Raw genomic sequence first — 18205 nt, forward strand, 5'->3', positions numbered from 1 at the left:
TCATTCCCTCACTCATTCATTTACGTATTTTATTTATTAAGCATTTAATATTCTATGTTGTAATTAGGCACTAGGGACAGGATGGTAAACAGGTAATTTCTGAGAGCAATGAGCTTCCAATCTAACAAGAGATTCTGATTAGAAGAAATTACAATAAAGTAAGATGGTGTCTTGTAAGAGCACTCAGGAAGAGTTTACTAAGAGAACTGGGGAGAGTAATAAATGGTCCCTGAAAGAAGTAAAACAAGTAGAAATTAATCGGGGGGGGGGGTTGCTAGAGCAGAGAGAGGTTGAGACACACACACAGGCCCAAGAGTAACTTGTACAAAATTAAGCACAGCAAGTAAGTGTCTTGAGAGGGGTGGCAGGAGGACAAGGCCACTAGGTCACATTACCAAGGGTCTTGAAAGCCATGTGAAGGAGAGGAGGTTGCACCCAAAAGGTAATAAAGAGCCATTAAAGATTTTTAAGCATATGAATGACATGATTCAGATCTTTTAGAAAGACCACTCAGGTTCTAAGATAGAAAATAAACAGGAGGGGGGGTTAAAGTTAAAAAAAAAAAATGACCAGTCATCAGGTTGTTATAAATAACCTTGAAATGGAAATGGTGCCTATACAATTATTTCTATGATAGTTTTCGCTCAACAATCTTATCACCTATCTACATTTTTCTTAAAATCACTTCTTCGAATGATGCACTGCTCAAATGACACAGTATACTAAGACCTCAGTATGTTCAGATGTTTATTAAATTAGCCAGAGCTCTATGTTCTCAGTTCTCACCTTTTTACATTAGTGACTTTCTTATACCAGGCATATAACAGAATAAATAGAAGAGCTACAAAATGAAATAGCAAATATTGTTTATTAATAGCTTACAGAGAACAAAGCCTAAATTATTAGATAACAAGTTCAAATTATAAATAACTCATTTTCAGTCTTCACACAAGACTAGCATGCACTTGGGATGCATCCTGGATTCTTATTAATATTTGCTGAAACATTTATTAAAATGGGAGAAATAAAGAAATATATTTTGAGTTACCCTCCGGATGCTTATTAATATTTGTAAAAACATTTATTAAAATGGAGGAAATAAAGAAATACATAGGAGGAAATAAATGACAGAGCAGAACTCGAAACACAGTATGAAGTTTCTTACCAGCTGCAAACTTTGTGATGGGTGGAAGTCTCACTGACATGGTATTCTGAAGTCCTTTACGTTTGACTCTCTTTTTATTTATTAATCCTGTGGTTAGGGGAGAAGGGAATAGAGCTATGAATCCTTCTTAATGAAAAATGTATATATAAAAAAAGCTATTCATTGTCATATAACTATAAACTTCAAGATATTCCCATTTAAGTCAGGTGCAAAATAAAGATGATATTACCACTATTATCAGTAGTATTAACAATGACAGAAATATAAATGAACAGACTGCAGTCACAATATTAGCAAAAAAATAAATATTAGCAAATTATATTAAAATATATAAAATACCACTGAATAATCTTAAATATGTGGGACCAATAGGAGGAAAACTAAAAAAACTTCACTGAGGAACATTAAAGACAACTTGAATGAGGATATATCATATTCCTAGATGTGATGATTCTTAAAAATATCAAATCTCTCCAATTTGATTCTAAGAAGAATTATTTTGGATATTGATTTTAAAATGATCCTGAAATTCATCTGGAAGTATATACATGCAGGAATAGCCAGGATATTGGCTTGCAAAGAAGAGTAATTATAAATAAAACTGAACATTTTTGTTTAATAAACAAACTCTTTCAAATAACAGAAACCATGGGAAGGGATACAGAATAAAAGAGCCCTTTTTGCAAAAAGATGGGATGCTTCTTACTTTGATGCTTTCTCTAAGCTTCCTTCCATCTTTAAAATGTTATAGTCTGCAGATGGCTCAAGTTAGATCGTTAATGTCTTTTCGGTGGCAGCAGTATGTTTTTACCACTTAAGATGTTTTTTACCACCTAAGATATCTAACTCTTCAATAACCTTACAGTAGCACCTCAATCACTTCCATAGCAACATCGATCTTAAGTATCTTACTACTACTCTTTCATACAAAGGATTTTTATTTCATCTGAAGAAAGAGGAAATTATCAATGAAACCTCCTCTGATTATCTTACAGAATCTTGAAATGATTTTTTGTGTGTGACCAACAGTTTTTTTCCATCTTGCAAATGACGTACCATGTCCCAAGCTCTTGTTAAATTTTTCATGTATTGTGGAAAATGACTGAAGAGTTCCATCCTGACCTGTTGATATACAGAGAAAATGCCTAATCAAGCTTCATTGAAACAATGGACCATTTAAATCACAGCTCTTATAATATTAGATTCTACAGAAAGCTTGAAGTTAGTTTGCAGCACTTTAAAAGGCGAGCTGATTGCAACTACCTAATTTATCATATTCAACTGCACACAGAATGCCATTTAGTAAGAACAAAGGATAAACTGAGGTGCTAATAACTGCCAGTAGATTATCTGTATAGGCAAGGGCCACATTTCTGGAATTTGCCCTTTCTGTCTCTGAGGATTAGTAAATAGAATGACACTCCAAATAAAAGTAATAGCAGCTACAGTGTTCCCTGAAGTATTCAAAAACAATCACCTCATTTTACCCAGATTTCCAAGTCACTCAAAGGGGCATTTGAATCTAAAACTGTGTAAATACCAAATAAATATTAAATACCTAATAAATATTAAACACTCTGCTCTCATTACTTGCTGAAATAAATTAATGCACAAAGCAGAAACTCACTTGCGCTAAGAATTTGTTGTCCGTTTTGTCCATAATATCTTATTTTGGTAAGAGGAGCACTATGTCCCATTCTGAATCTCAAAAGCCGGCCTTCACCTGTGGGACCATCAAATATCCATATCTGCCAAGAAATAAAAAAGTAAGGTTCTTCCACAATGTTTTAAGTGATCCGCAAGCAGTCAAATCATCTCCTATACAAATGTGGCACTGGGTATTGCGTGCAGACCACTGACCCTGGAGTGGGGGCTGGGGAAAAGCTAAGCTGTAACTCTCTCACTTTACTAAAATCATGTAACCTGCTATGCGTTCTATTTCATCTGTATCAATATCTTATCCCATATTCCCTTCATCTGCTAGGTTCCAGGCTGATACAGTACAGCAGGCTTATAATAACCAAAGGGTAGGACACATGAGCCAAGAAAGATAAGAATCATAGTACCCTGAGAGCATTGTCAGCACCATTTGTGACAAGAAGTGGTTCTCTATGGAGAAATGTCAGTCCGGCAATTGCTGTAGAATGTGCATTTCTCATTTGATTGATTAACTTTTTGTCTTCTAGATCCCAGAGTCCAATATGGCCACATGGGCTTCCAGCTGCCATTACTGGATGACCATCTGTTGTTAAAATAGAATACATAAAGAAAAACATGCAACTTAAAACAATTAAACTTAAGAATTTCTCTCTCCATCCTTTTAATCCATAAATATAAAGTTTAAAAAAAGACTATACACCAATAATCTATCAATATTCCTTTGGCTCTTTATATTCCAGTATTTCATTCATTTCTATTAGATTAAATTATAAGAAAATATTAAGAAAATCTCTATGAGCTTCAAACTAATGCATTTCAAGTGTTCTTAATTTTCATCAATCAATAAATTAAGGACTTCCCTGGTGGCACAGTGGTTAAGAATCCACCTGCCAACGCAGGGGACACGGGTTTAAGCCCTGGTCCGGGAAGATCCCACATGCCGCAGAGCAACTAAGACCGTGCGCCATAACTACTGAGCCCGTGCTCTGCAATAAGAGAAGCCACCGCAATGAGAAGCCCTCGCACCTCCGCGAAGAGTATCCCCCATTCGCCGCAACCAGAGAAAGCCCTTGCACAGCAACGAAGACCCACCACAGCCAAAAATAAATTAAAAAAAAAAAAAAGTTAAGTTACCTGTGCGAAATGAAATCGAAGTAATAGGTCCCCAGTCTTGACGAAACTTCATTAATGTTTCATCAAACTTAATGTTGTGAATGATAATCTGACCCGACATAAGACCAACAGCAACAACATCCACAGCTGGTGCCTGAAAATTAAATTACTCAACTTTTTATTTTCTTAATCAAATTAAATTAATAGCTTTAATAATACTGATGATTACATCATTACTTATGTGTTATCAAATTATTAATAGCTTTAATAATACGATGAGTACATCATTACTTATGTGTTATCAAAAGAAATAATGGAATATCTAATCTAATAGTCTATGATTATAATCTTCTGTTTTTTTGTTTTTTTTTTTGCGGTACGTGGGCCTCTCACTGTTGTGGCCTCTCCTGTTGTGGAGCACAGGCTCCGGATGCACAGGCTCAGCGGCCATGGCTCACGGGCCTTGCTGCTCCGCGGCATGTGGGATCTTCCCGGACCGGGGCACGAACCCGTGTCCCCTGCATCAGCAGGCGGACTCTCAACCACTGCGCCACCAGGGAAGCCCTATAATCTTCATTTTATAAATGGTCTTACATACAGACTCCATAAATTTCTTTATTTTAGCACACAAGATCAATGTCTAATACCATTACAAAATGGAATCAGGCTAACATGTTATTAATTTGCCATCAAGTAACTACTACGCATGAGACCCTGTGTAGAAGCTGGGTATACTAAAACAAGTATGATGTCTTGCCCTCAAAGGACCTAATCATCTGATACCTTTGGGGTCTTCTGGGTAGGTAAAAGCAGAGTAAGGCTGACGGTAGTGTGAGAGAATAAAGGAATGTATATAAACTGGGCAGGTATAAGCAACTGATATTTAGAAAGACAAGGGTACATAGCTGTATATGTGTCCAAAATAGATATAAGATTCTCTGCAGACATACAGTCATTCATTCATACATGTCCTATAGACTCATAAAAACAAAAAGCAGTTATTTCTGGAAAAGTCAAGCATTTAATGAATTATTAAGATTTGGGCCCCAATTATCTCAAGCTACAGATCTCAACATCCTGACAAATTTTTCCGAATGACCTAAAATCTCCCTTGCTTCACTGAAAAACTCATCTCCGCTCTTTACAAGGCACTGGACTACATGCTTACAAAATGAGTGGTAAACATGGTTCCATAGCAACCACAGATTTAGAGCCTAATTCCAGGCAAAAAGGTTTCCACAAACATTTATAGACAAAGGCGCTGTTTTCAATTACATTTCCAAAACACTATTTTTTATGGTGTTATTTGTAAAGATACACTAGTCTATATATTATTTTGTCTTTAGGTCCAAAAATATGGTTGGCCCCTGAAAATGAAAGATGCTACTACTATGAGCTTCATTTCTTCTTTGACATAACAGAAAAAGACTAACCTGCTGAAGCGCTGTCACTCCAACTTTCCATCCCGCAAATGTATACAGAAGTTTACTACAACAAGAAAAATAGTTGAAAGCTATTTTTTTGGGGGGGGGGGGGAGAAAAACAAAGTCAACTACATATTAAAAAATGAAATAATAACAGGTGATATTTATTAAGTTCTTACTCTGCCCCACACTATTCTAAGTATATATATTAAAACAATTCCATGAGGTAGATACCACCATATTCCAGATAAAGAAACTAAGAAACTTAATTATGTGAAAAAAATCAAGCTAAGATCACATGGCTAAAATTGACAGAGCCCAGAGAGACCAACTCCAGATCCTAAGCTGCTAAGAACTACTCTACTATGCAACATCTTTAAGAAATTAAATAGAAAGAAAAAAAATACATGAGTAACCATGTTATATGACAGATACAATTTAAAATAAAATCTTAGAATATTGGCAGATCTCATTTTTCACTGCAACGTGTTCCTAGAAACATATCACAAAAGGGAATATATTATAATTACAATACTCCTTGTATGTTACATGACTGTTACACGACAATACTGACGCTGCTTTAAATTTCAGAATCAAGCCATAAATGATAAAGAATCCATAGAGCAGAGATATATGAAATTGTTATAATGACAAAGTACTTAAGCATATGTTAAATTTTTTAAGGGGCACAGATTAGATCACTCAGTGATTATCCAAGGGATACTTAATGTACAATAAAGAGTGTAAACATCACATAAAGAACCTAAAGAGATAACCTTAGGGCACAGAATATTTCAGTCATTATCCCTCAGCCTAGTGCAGAGTAGGTAGTCAATGATATTTATTAAATTGAACAGAAACACTGAATTAGAACTAGGATAAACATTAAACCTCTGAAAATCTTATTTCCCTTTTCGAATTTATAAGGGCTTTGGAAAGAACAATTTGGATGGTCAAATATTTTTGTTTGCCCTTTTAATGCTATACAAAGAAAAGTGAGCTGCCATTTTTTTCTCTGGATAAACGTTCAAATAACAGGCAGAGGTATCTAAAATCATTTATCTAGACCCCAAGCTATACCAATAATATTAAGTAGATATCCGTCATGTCTGTGGTTGATGATCAATGTACTTTTACCCTAAAAACCATTCCTAAATGCTAGCACTAAATTAACACTGATTTGCTTTGCCATCTTACCTTTCTTAGTTTACTGAGAACTAAAAGCTTCCCAGCGATAATCTCATAATTATCTTCTGATCCTGTGTACTAGAGCCTTCTTTACAGCTTTATGAATTCTTTACAGTGACTAAGGCCGTTAGTATATACTTTTCAACAAGGATTTATGAAGCTGCCTACCATGTTCCAAGACCATATCCAAGCTTTCACATATGTGATGCCGTGAGTATAACTCCAAAAACAGGTATATTTACTGAAAGCTCTCCAAATAAACATATAAAGGCAAGGAGAATTGAGAGACTTAAGTGCGCATCAGGGAGTAGTGATGAGGATTAGGTAAGAATCACTTATGTTCTAAATATTGTGCTTACTTGGATTTTACATTCCACAACTGGAGGCTTCCTTGTTCACTGCCAAGAAGTATTTTATTCAAATAGGTACTCGGATGCAAAATTGCAGAAATTTTAAATACTGATTTATCAAAAGACAACTGCAGGTATTCTTCTATGAAAGTAAAAGTTATAAACAATATGTAACTTTTTAATAAAATAGTTTAAAATATTTTTCATATACCCATATATTTAGCACTTAAAATCTACCATATCAAAGATTTATGTACTAATATAAATCAAAGACATATGCTAACCTATAAACATTCCCTGAGAAATTAAACAAATGTGATGAGGGTCAACTTGCAAATTTAACTTTGACTGTCAAGAATTTTCTAAAAGTTCTAATATCAATACTGTTTAAAATTTCACTGACAAATTGGTTTACAGGAATGAAAACAAGGGTTCAAAAAAAAAAAATGACGCGAGGGATCAGACTTAGTATTTTTATAATTTGATCAAGAGGCAGCAAATGTTCCAAGTGAAGCGCGTGCACTGAGCTGAGCTATTCTAGGGAGTGAAGGACCAAATATCTAGAGAGCTTGACTGGCTCCTCAAACATGTAAAAGTCAGAGGCAAACTTCAGTGAAAGGAGCAGTGCTTCTCACATTTTCACAGGAGAACCTCTAGCAGAGGAGAAGACCCTATAGCCCCGTGGAGTAGAGAATGGCACAGCCAGCTGTTTCTCGCTGCAAGATCAAAACATTTTTTGAAATGCCACGTATGTTTAAAATTCCTATGTGTGAATTTTCTTTTCTACCTCACAGTTCATCCACGATGAAAACAATTTTTCACTAAATTTCCTAATAAATTTGAATATCAGAGAAGGTACATTTCTTTTAATCTTTAGTTTCACATACTATCTGGTTGCTACACACTCCCAGGGGTATGTGTACCCCAGTTTAAGGAGAATAGATTAACAGGTGAGAATTACACAAATTTTACTTAAATACTATTTTAAAAGATTCTTGCCTCTGTTCGTAACTAACAGTTTTACTTAAGATCACCACAAACAGCTCCCTGAAGACACTGTGCTGCAGCAACAGCAACAAAAAGCTGGACATAAGGATCAACAGAAAGCCTACTGAACTCTAAGAATCAGGTTCTCTAATTTTATAAAAGGCCTTTTAACATCCATCTGCACAGGTACTACTTTTGGAATTCTGTTCCCTCCATCTGAGCAAAGACAAAACAAACAGTGACTAATCTGAACAAGAACATGGAATGACTCCCAGGAGGGCAATCTTTCTAGGATTTTTACTAAAAATAAACACATTACATCAAAAAACGAGTTAATCAAGAGATAACAAAAGCTAAAAATGTAACAGATTAAAAAACTTAAAAGCTTTAATTCATGAGAGACCCCACAGTCTTTTACATGAAGAAAGCTGGGGATATTCTGGTGATAAGTTCCTAACCTTTGAAGATAACATGGTCCTATAAACATAGCTCAGTGACATTGTTTAAGAATATCACAGTTAAAGGACACTGACTCATATTCTTAGAAAAAGGATGTATATTTTCCTTCAGATTACTGGATCTTCAAGTTTACTATTATAATTTCACTTACTGAAAGTTGAAAATACAAACCAAGTATTACTCAGATGTGAACATACACCAAAATTCACCCCACAGAGAAAATAATATAACATGTCATTAATCTTGGAGAACTGCTATACTAATACTGAACTAGTCTTAGTTCAGAAAAACACATTAAGCAGGTTATAAAAAGTTAGCTCAACTAGCTGACTAAAATTATTGATACTTACCCATTTTTTACTTAGAACCTTTTTCCTTACATGTGTTAAAGATTCTTAAAATTTTTTTTACTGCTTTACTCCTTTGATATAGAAGTTATGCTTGCCTAGATACTTAATTTTAGCTACACACATACTACCCCAAGATAAAGCAATAAATTGGTTCTTACCTTCTGAATATATGTGCCAAATAATAAGAATACCGTCAGTATCAACAGAAATAACGTGATCCCCAAAGGGTTGCAAAAGATGGATTTCTGCCTTATGACCCTTAAAGGTATGTACTACCTACAATGTCAAAGTTCAAAGGAATTTCATATTATTATTCATTCCTCATGTATTATTATTCATATTATCCAAAAAACAAGCTAATCCTGAAGATGCTCATGTTAAGAAATGTGGTCCAACTTTTGACTACCCAAGGTTAGATTAACAAATAGCAAGGAATCAGGCATTTTTACCTGCTCCCCCAGCCAGTCCAATAAGGAAACATGAACTAGGAACACAGAAATGAGATCTCTGAGGCTCAGCTTCTCAACCGAGCTTAGGAAGCATGCACACAGCTGGGTCCCTCACCCCATCCAATCAGCGCAATTCCGTGCTGATGGTATGTTCTAGAAGGCTGACCTCTACAGCCATCACCAGCTGGCTTCCACATGAGACAAAGGAGAGAGATATAGGATACTCCTTCCATATAGCTTTCTGTCTTGACACAGACACCCTTACCTTACAGCAGCAGCTGCATCCTCAATAACTACAGTCCCCTCCCCCACGGTTTCAGTTCCCACCAGGCTCCAGAAACACTATTTCTTCTCCTTGTCCCTTTGGCCCTAGGGATGGTAACCGCTTCCTACAGTTGATAGTCTCTGATACCTTTCTACCCCTACTTTCTATGTTTATCTCCCAGGGAAAACTACAAATTGCAATCAATATTTTGCAAAAAAAAAAAGACACTTTTCCTGACTCTCTGAAAGTCAAAACAACTCCCATTAAAGAACTGTACAGGTAAGTTGCCTTCCTCGCCGTAGGTAGTGATGATGGAAAATGTTGGGAACAAACATCATCAGTCCAAGTTAAACTTTGAAAAGCACAGTGATTCTATCACTTGGCTATCTAGGAATCCCCATGGCCACTTTCCCTTTTCATTCTGGACCACTAGAGCCAGGTCACCTCTCAAGTCAGTTGTTCCAGGACAAACTTAGAAATGAATGAGTAAATTAACAAGAAAAGATCCTTCCTTAGTAGAGAAAACAGAGAATCTAGCTTTCTCTTTATAGGAAACAAGCACTCGGTTCTTAGAAAATGAGTCATGGGCTGTGTTGTTCATAATGAAAAAGTCAATCCACATAAAGCAGTAGTGCAAATAGGAATCTCTTAGGAAAACATTTTCAAACTACTCTTAACTAAATCCTACCCCAACCAAATAAACAAAGTAGAAAACTCCAGAGACAGGACGTGGCTGGTCACAATAATGTTTTACAAGCTGTGCAAATAATTCTAACATTGATCCTTGGCAAAGAAAACTGAACTAAAGCACCAGTTTTAACTAATTTTGAGAATTTGATGAAATCAACTTTCTCTTCCTCCAGAAAAGTGAATATACATTAAAAAAAAAAAATGTCCAGTGTCCCAGATGAAGAATAACAACATTAAAGTTCCCTCAACTACCATGACAATCAACTACTGACTGCAAAAGACAAACAAATTAAAATAGTTCAGTGATACAAACCTCTTTATTACGGGCAAAGGCAGAGAAAACATTCCCATAAGCAGCAAAGACTAGCCTCCCATCAGCTGCCATACAACAGATATCCTGTGGAAGGGAGTTACCTAGGAAAAAGGAAATATAAGAAGTAAGGATTTTTAAGATCTTGGAACAAATAGAAACCTCAAGTATATGTATAACATTTTTCCTAACTATAATTTAAAAATATGTATGTATGAGAATCAGAGTATAAAATTTAGATTTCAATGTTATTTTAGACATCTAATAGTAACTATCACACTAAAAATATGACATCACCTTGACCTTCCCTAGAGAATTAATGTCTGGTATTTGCAGACATAAAAATGTAATCCTAAAGAAACGAGAAGAAGCTTTTGAGGTTATTTGGAAAAAAAAAAAAAATCCTCACTAAATACACAAAACTCTGGCAGATGGTCACCTAGCCTTCATGTGAATGCCTTCAGGAACATCAAGTTCCTAATAACTGCAGGAAAATTTTAAAAGTAAATCAAAACCTAGAACTCTAACTCTACCCTTTAGAGTAACCTAAAAAAACCTCCATATGATATTCTACATGCTGACCTTTCAAGTGAATAATATGGTTTCCACTCAGTCTTCTCCAAGATAAATATGCCTATCACCTCTAGCCATTTCTTATGATAGGATTTCTTGATTCCTCTCTCACTACCATGGTCACACTGGCCTTTTCTTTTTATTTCCTATTTTGGGCTTAAAATATAGAGAATCGCTTTAAGTATCTTTCATGCTGATATTCTGCTTTGGGATTTCATTTCCAAAATACTATTTTTATTGGTTTACCCTTCGCTTTAGTATTTGACTTAGGTTTTAGTGCCCTTCTACTGCCTTCTATAATTTTAAAAATGTAAGTTTATCAGACATGTACACTGGATTCTTTATAGCTCTGTTTCTCTTACAAAGATCATATTTGATGGTGAAACTAGAATCTCTCAGCCCTGGCAAGCTCTTTATTCTATTAAAGAGTTTTCAAAAAAAAAAAATTTCTTCCATTGGAAAAAAAAATATCAAAATGTGGAAAAAGGGAAAACTCTTTCTTACAATAGAATGATAGAATCAGAAAATCACTGATAATCATCCTACTAATAACTGATTTAGGCAAGAATCATCACCAAATGATAAACCTAGCAGTAGTTGAAACTTTGTAGAGTAAAAGGACACTTACATGGTCTCAATGTATCTTACCACTTATTACATTTATTAGTTACAAAGGGTGAAACTTTAAAATGGAGCTGCCTGATAAATGTCACCTTAACCAAATGATCAAAGTTTTCACTGCCAGGAATAAGACTAACCAATAGCATGTGCCTCCTGATATGGTTCATTGAGAATTCAGCATCATTTCTGTTATTATTGCCATACTGCATAACCTGAATCTAATCATCAGGAAGCATTAGAAAAAGTCAAATTGAAGAATATTCTAAAAAAGAACTAGCCTATACTCTTCAAAAAATAAATGTTGTAAAACACAAAGAAAGTCTGATGAATTAGTCTAGATTAAAGAAGACCAAAGAGACATGACAACTGAAGGCAACACACGATCCTGTCTTGGACTTTTTGTTGTTCTTGCTATGTAAGTTTACTATAAATACACGCTGGAGTCCTTGTTCTGCAAGTCTTAAATTATGTCAAAATTACAAAAAATTTTAAGATACTAAACATGCACAAATTCAGGATAAAGTCTATACTTACTTACTGCAACCAGACTAAGTTTCTGAACCTGTCTTAAAGAAAAAAGAAATGATTAAATTTTTACTAACAAAAACAACTATAATAATCTAACATTTGAAGATTAAGATCTAACCTCATACATAAATTTGCTATTCTGTCCTTCCTTAAAGAGACACTTAACTGACCCTAATTTTCATTATTAGGAAAGCTTATATTTTCTACTATTTCATCAGATGGAAGGATAGGTGTCACACATAGTTTTCTACATGGGCTATGTAGTAAATATTTTAACGCTTTGCATGCTGTGTGGTTTTTGTTGCAATTACTCAACTGATAATGTACCACGAAAGCAGCCATATATGACACAAAAACAAACGTGCATGGCTGTATTCCAATACATTTGACTTATGGATATAGACTGTAATTTTCAAATTTTTCATATGCCACGAAATATTATTCTTCTTTGGATTATTTCCCAATCATTTAAAAACGTCAAAACCATTCATCTCAGAAGCACAGAGCTCAGAGGGGTATAAGGAGAAATTCATACCCTAGAGATGTGTAAGACTGAAAGAGCCCTTGAAGATGAATTAAATAATCTGTTTCTTAATCAAGAGTATATGGATGTCTCCATCCCACGTCAAAATTTGATTATACTGCATCCTACTACTATGCAAATTTTACTTGGAGATTATGCTATATTAGAATAAACACAAACATACACAGAAAAATAAATAAATAAAAACGTCATGGGTCATACAAAAACTATTGGCAGAACTGGCTTGCAGGCTGCAGTTTGTGGACCCCAATTTATGGTTACTGATCCAGCTATGTGACTTTAAGAAAGTTACTCAGGGGAAGTTTAGGGAAATTAGCTTGCTATCAAATGTGGACTGTCCCCTACAACATAATTAATCGCACCCCCTCCAGTTATCCCAATGTTTTTTAGCCTGTATTTCTAACCCAGCTCTTGTCGCGAATTGCACAAAATTGCTTGCAAGTCTTTCTGATGAAGAAGGTGGTGGCGCCAGGGAGTTTTTAAAATCACATTTACATCTTCAAGAGAACTTCAACAAATATTTAGAGAGCAAATACATTGCTATTGAACTGAAATGTTCTCTAGTACCTCCCCCTAGACAGACTGCCTCCGAAACTCTTCCCAAGCAGACTTCAAGGACTAAATCAACACGTGGATGTAATACGGTGGCGAAAGCCCTTGGTAGGTGACGGAGGAGAACGGGATTGCCACAGACAGAGTTGGGGGCCGGGGAGGGTGATTCCCGGGAAGCGGGCGAAAGAAGTCACTCACGTCATAGGTGTGGAAGCTTTTGCCCACGCACGTCGTCACACAGAATCGGCGCTTCAGCGCACTGAACCGCACCACGTGTGGAATGTCGTTGCTGAAAAGCCCCAAAGCCCGGAACCCCGCGAAAAGGGCGCTAGCAGTGCGGTCTCCTGCGCTCCGCTCCATTGCTTCCGCGGTGGGGTTTCCTCTGGGGTCCAGTCCCAGTGGAAACCGCGCACCCAGGCTCTCCGCGCGTCTCGTGGCACAATCCTTTGCTGGGTTCCCAAGCGCTTCCGGTCCCCGCTGCCAATCGCGTGAGCGGAGACTGTCCTCAGTGCATTTGAAAAAGAGCTCCCTACGGAGCTCGAAGGGGAGGCGCGACTTCAGTTCCGCCGTCCACAGCCTGCAGCAGTTTAACGGTGCTCCCAGCTCTCCCGGGCCTGGAAGACACTCGAGTCACTTTTCAGCGGGACCGTAGGGGAGGGGAAAGACTGGGGAAGCAAGCACAAGGGCCAGGAGGGTGAAGGGGAAACGGAAGACTTAACTCAGATGGAGTCAGGTTAAACGTGTGAAACGATGAGACTGCCAAGAAAATTTGAACACTGAGTGGATATTTGATGATATTAAGACATTATTGTTTAAATATGTGATAGTAGTATTGTGATTATGTTTTTAAAGGTCCTTATCTTTTGGAGATATGTATTTATGGATGAAATTATGTATCTGGAGATTTGTTTTCAAAATAATTGGAAATGAGGTGCATGGTTTAGATGACATAAGATTGGTAATTATTTAATCTGGGGAATGAGTATGTGAGAGTTCATAATACTGTCCTTCTGCTTCCTTTTAAAATCAAAATTTCCCATAATAAAAATATTTTTGTTTGCTTTTTACTGAGTTTGTTTAAAGTAAAATATAAATTGGAATATTAATGGATTATTAATTTTTACCTGTGAGTCATGGAAATATGTACAAATGTTTTTAATTACTAGATAAACATTAAGAGTTCTCTAAATTTTGTATAATGCACATATAATTTTTATAATCACAAAGACTTCTGTCTATATTGACAGTTTGGGGAGAAAATTGAAAAAGTTTCCTGTTCAGGACTTTACAGTTCACAAAGCCTTTGATAACACCCATTATCTTAATATAATCCTCAAATTAACACTGTGAGGTGTTTAGGGCAAAAATTATATTGTTGTTTTACAAATGAGGAAATTGATTCATTGGGATTAAATGATTTGTTCAGTTCCAAGATTATTTAGTGCCAAAATCCAGACTAGCACAAGGTTTAGAAAAGGATAAGTAGAGATCACTGAGGGGCAGCTGGAGGGTGGGAGAAATCATTCAGCAATCTGATTTTCAAGATCACATGATGGGCCACATGATGGGTGTGTGTTCGCATTAGATAAGAAACCTGAGGTTCCCAGAGATTACCTGACTTGTCCAGGGTCACTTAATTAATGGTAGTGTAGCAATTTGAATGTAGGCCTATCTGACAATTAGATTTATGTTCTTTGACCTACATCTGGACAATAAGACAAAAGTTTAAAAATTAGAACTGTCATGGAAAATCTAGTCATATGGTAGCAGTAGACGTGCATGTTAGCTATTTTGCTGTGATCTTTTAAAGGGACCGTGTTATGGGCTGATTGTGAGTTTTCCAGTTTTAGCAGTTGGTCAGAGTACATTTCTCCCCATCAGTTGCCTCCCTGAGTTTCTTGCTATTTAGCTGCCAGCAAAGTGTTTGAATGTGTAGTGGGAGAGAAGGACCTAGCTACTGCTCTTTTTACTTAGAGATGCCCCTAAGGATGGTAGTCCCAAGTTAGAATAAAAGAAAAGGTAGAGAATTCCCTGGCAGTCCAGTGGTTAGGACTCCAGGCTTCCACTGCAGGGGGCCTGAGTTCGATACCTGGTAGGGGAACTAAGATCCTGCAAGCCACGTGGTGGATGTAGTCGATCATTGACAAATGATCATTTTCAATTTGATTCAATGCATTGGGACTTCAGAATATTCAGGTAAATTAAAAGTATAGCTATGTCGTGTTGTCATATCTAACTTTTAAAAAAGGGTTAAATATGACTTTTCTGATTAGTTTATATAATAAAGACCATGTCTTTTTTGTTACTGGTATTGTGATTACCAGCCTCCAAGATGCCATCAATGACTCTTACCTCCTGGTATTCACGCCCTTGTGTAGTCCCCTCTCACACTGAATAGGGTTGACCTGTAACAGGGCTAGGTCATAAAACACATTGAAGCTTTTGACTTGCTCCTTCTTGGGTCATTTGCTCTGCAGAAACTCAACAGCCATATTGGGAAGATACTCAAGCAGTCCTATGGAGTGTTTCACATGACAAGGAACTGAGGGCCTCCTGCCAGCCACCAGCACTACCTTCTTAGACATGTGAGTAAAGCGTCTTCTCCAGCCCCAGGAAAGCCTTCAGATGACTGCAGCCATGCAGACATCTTGACTACAACTTGATGAAAGACTCTAAGCCAGAAGCACTCTCTTAAGCCACTCCTGAATTCCTGAGTCTCAACTGTTTAACATAATAAATGTTAATTGCTGTTTTAGGCCACTAAATTTGGGGGTAATTTGTTACACATTAATATATAACCAGTATATTTATACTTACCTTGCTAATCAAATTTAGAAATGCATATAGTTCATTTCATCGTATTGGCAGAAGCATGTCAGAAACCCAAGGAGGTTTCAAGATATTGCTTGTCCGCCCCCTTATTTCACAGATGAGTGAACTACTAAGGACTACAACTGTGAAGTTAGGTGATAAAAGAGCAGGCACCATATATCAATACTCCTTATTCTCAATCTAAGACTTTCTACCTTGGGGAGTTGTTCATTCTGGCTGCCCCAATTTTTCCTCCGCTGGTGGAAAATGTACACGAACATGTCTGTTGCTGGTTGAGCAGAACCACTAAAATACACGTTGCTCTGAGGTATTGTTAACCAGGGTAGAAATAAGAGATTTGCTGAATATGTCAGATCTATTTGTTCTACAGGTAAGCATGTACAATTCACTAAAATCTTGTAATGGCAATTCTGATCTAGAGTTTGGAGGCTATAGGAAATGTTTGTTTTAGTTAGCTTTCTTGAGAAATGTCACTTACATGTGGCAGCATAGAGAAACCTCTTTAGCAACAAACCGTTTCTTTTCAACTCTTTTCATGTAAATCCTTTTTTTTTTTTTTTGCGGTACGTGGGCCTCTCACTGTTGTGGCCTCTCCCGTTGCGGAGCACAGGCTCCGGACGCACAGGCTCAGCAGCCATGGCTCACGGGCCCAGCCACTCCGTGGCATGTGGGATCTTCCCGGACCGGGGCACGAACCCATGTCCCCTGCATCGGCAGGCGGACTCTCAACCACTGCGCCACCAGGGAAGCCCTGAATCAGTTCTTTGATAGTGCCTATGGTGGCACTTAGCCTGAAAGAAGAGTCAATTCTCTAGAAAGATTATGCTTAGGATTTGCCATCAGTATAAGCATCCACATAACATTATCCTCTTCCATAGTCAGGCTGGAGCAGTTCTCTTTATTTTAAATATCCTTTTACTTCTTTTTTCAGTCATAGTGGGAACTCAAAGCTGAAGTTCTCCATAGCCATGAGCTGGGATTAGAGGACACACAGGCTATCAGCATCAGATGACAATATTGTAGAAATAACCTTCAATGTTCTGCTGTTCTCTTGAGGACTTTTCTGACCCAAGTGCCAGAAATCCTGGCCCCACAATGATTTGTAAAATGTTACCTTCCCAAATGACATTGCCTTTCATGTAACAGCTTTTCCTAAATATTCCATGAGGTCTTTTCCCTGAATAGAATATCTGGTATGAGACTAGACCCATGTAGGCCCGCTGACAGTAAGGTCACTGTCTTTCTTTTATCCTCATTTAAAAAAATATCCTATGCTACATTGATAGTAATAGAGACTTTTCTTCTCCATTCATTATCAGACCTTCCTGACACTAAGAGACTAAGAGAACTGGAAAAAAAAAATAGAAAAGGAAAGAACAAATGGAAGAAATTAACCAGCAGTTACCGTTAGAGGTTCTTAACTTGCAATGGATCTTCATGATATAATTATCTAGAGGACAGTGTGAGCATGGTTTGTTGTCAATATGATTTGAGCAGATTTTAGGTACATAATAAACACAAAATGAGGATATTATGATTAGAGGTATCCACCAACCTGGAAAATTGGTAAGAAGAATTGTGAGTGCATAATTCCCCATGCTTATCTTACTGGTACAGAATTAGCATCCACCAGTGCAAAAATGGTCTCCCCAGAAGCAATACCCTGCCAATCAAAGACCTCTCCAAAACTAGAAATTTGAAAGGAATAATAGATTCTTGTGGTTCTCTTTCTTACCTTTTTAAATTTATCCTGCTATAAATCTCAAAAGGCCATATAAAACTATATTCATGGGTCAGTTTAGACTTCTAAATAACTGAATACATGGCTGAATGTCTGACTAAATTATTGTCACTGGTGGTGGTCAGTATGTGAAAGGATCACTGAGGCCTTACCACCCAGTATTCAGATTCAGAAGGAGAGGGGTGGACTACAGGTATCTGCATTTAACAAGCTTCCCAAGTGATTCTGATACCAGTAGTCCACAAGCCACTTTGAAACGTACTGACTGTTGAGGAAATGGCTGGTGAGAAAACAGTGATGCTGTTGGATACTGGCAATACATGAAATCATAGAATGTGTGCTTCCAGTACTTGTTATCAAGGCTTCAAACTCTCTGGCACCAGTAGAGAAAGGGCTTTGCTGAAA

General features: G+C 36.9%; 1 protein-coding gene across 3 annotated transcripts in view; it reads right to left on the reverse strand.

Moving 5' to 3' along the window:
* Positions 1-13673, reverse strand: part of WDR36 (WD repeat domain 36) — a 34493-nt gene extending 20820 nt beyond the window's left edge. For all 3 annotated transcript variants that reach the window (XM_060009035.1, XM_060009034.1, XM_060009036.1), the window contains exons 1-11: positions 13426-13673; positions 12138-12165; positions 10413-10513; positions 8854-8971; positions 6909-7041; positions 5371-5425; positions 3959-4091; positions 3232-3407; positions 2793-2913; positions 2222-2287; positions 1166-1252 (exon numbers count right to left, since the gene is read on the reverse strand). In XM_060009035.1, coding sequence (XP_059865018.1) covers positions 1166-1252; positions 2222-2287; positions 2793-2913; positions 3232-3407; positions 3959-4091; positions 5371-5425; positions 6909-7041; positions 8854-8971; positions 10413-10513; positions 12138-12165; positions 13426-13587 — 1180 coding nt within the window. In that variant the 5' untranslated portion in view covers positions 13588-13673. The remainder of the gene's footprint in view (positions 1-1165; positions 1253-2221; positions 2288-2792; positions 2914-3231; positions 3408-3958; positions 4092-5370; positions 5426-6908; positions 7042-8853; positions 8972-10412; positions 10514-12137; positions 12166-13425) is intronic.
* Positions 13674-18205: the final 4532 nt, after the last annotated feature.

Source organism: Delphinus delphis, chromosome 3, assembly GCF_949987515.2.
Source record: "Delphinus delphis chromosome 3, mDelDel1.2, whole genome shotgun sequence".
In the NCBI taxonomy this organism is placed as follows: Eukaryota; Metazoa; Chordata; class Mammalia; order Artiodactyla; family Delphinidae; genus Delphinus; species Delphinus delphis.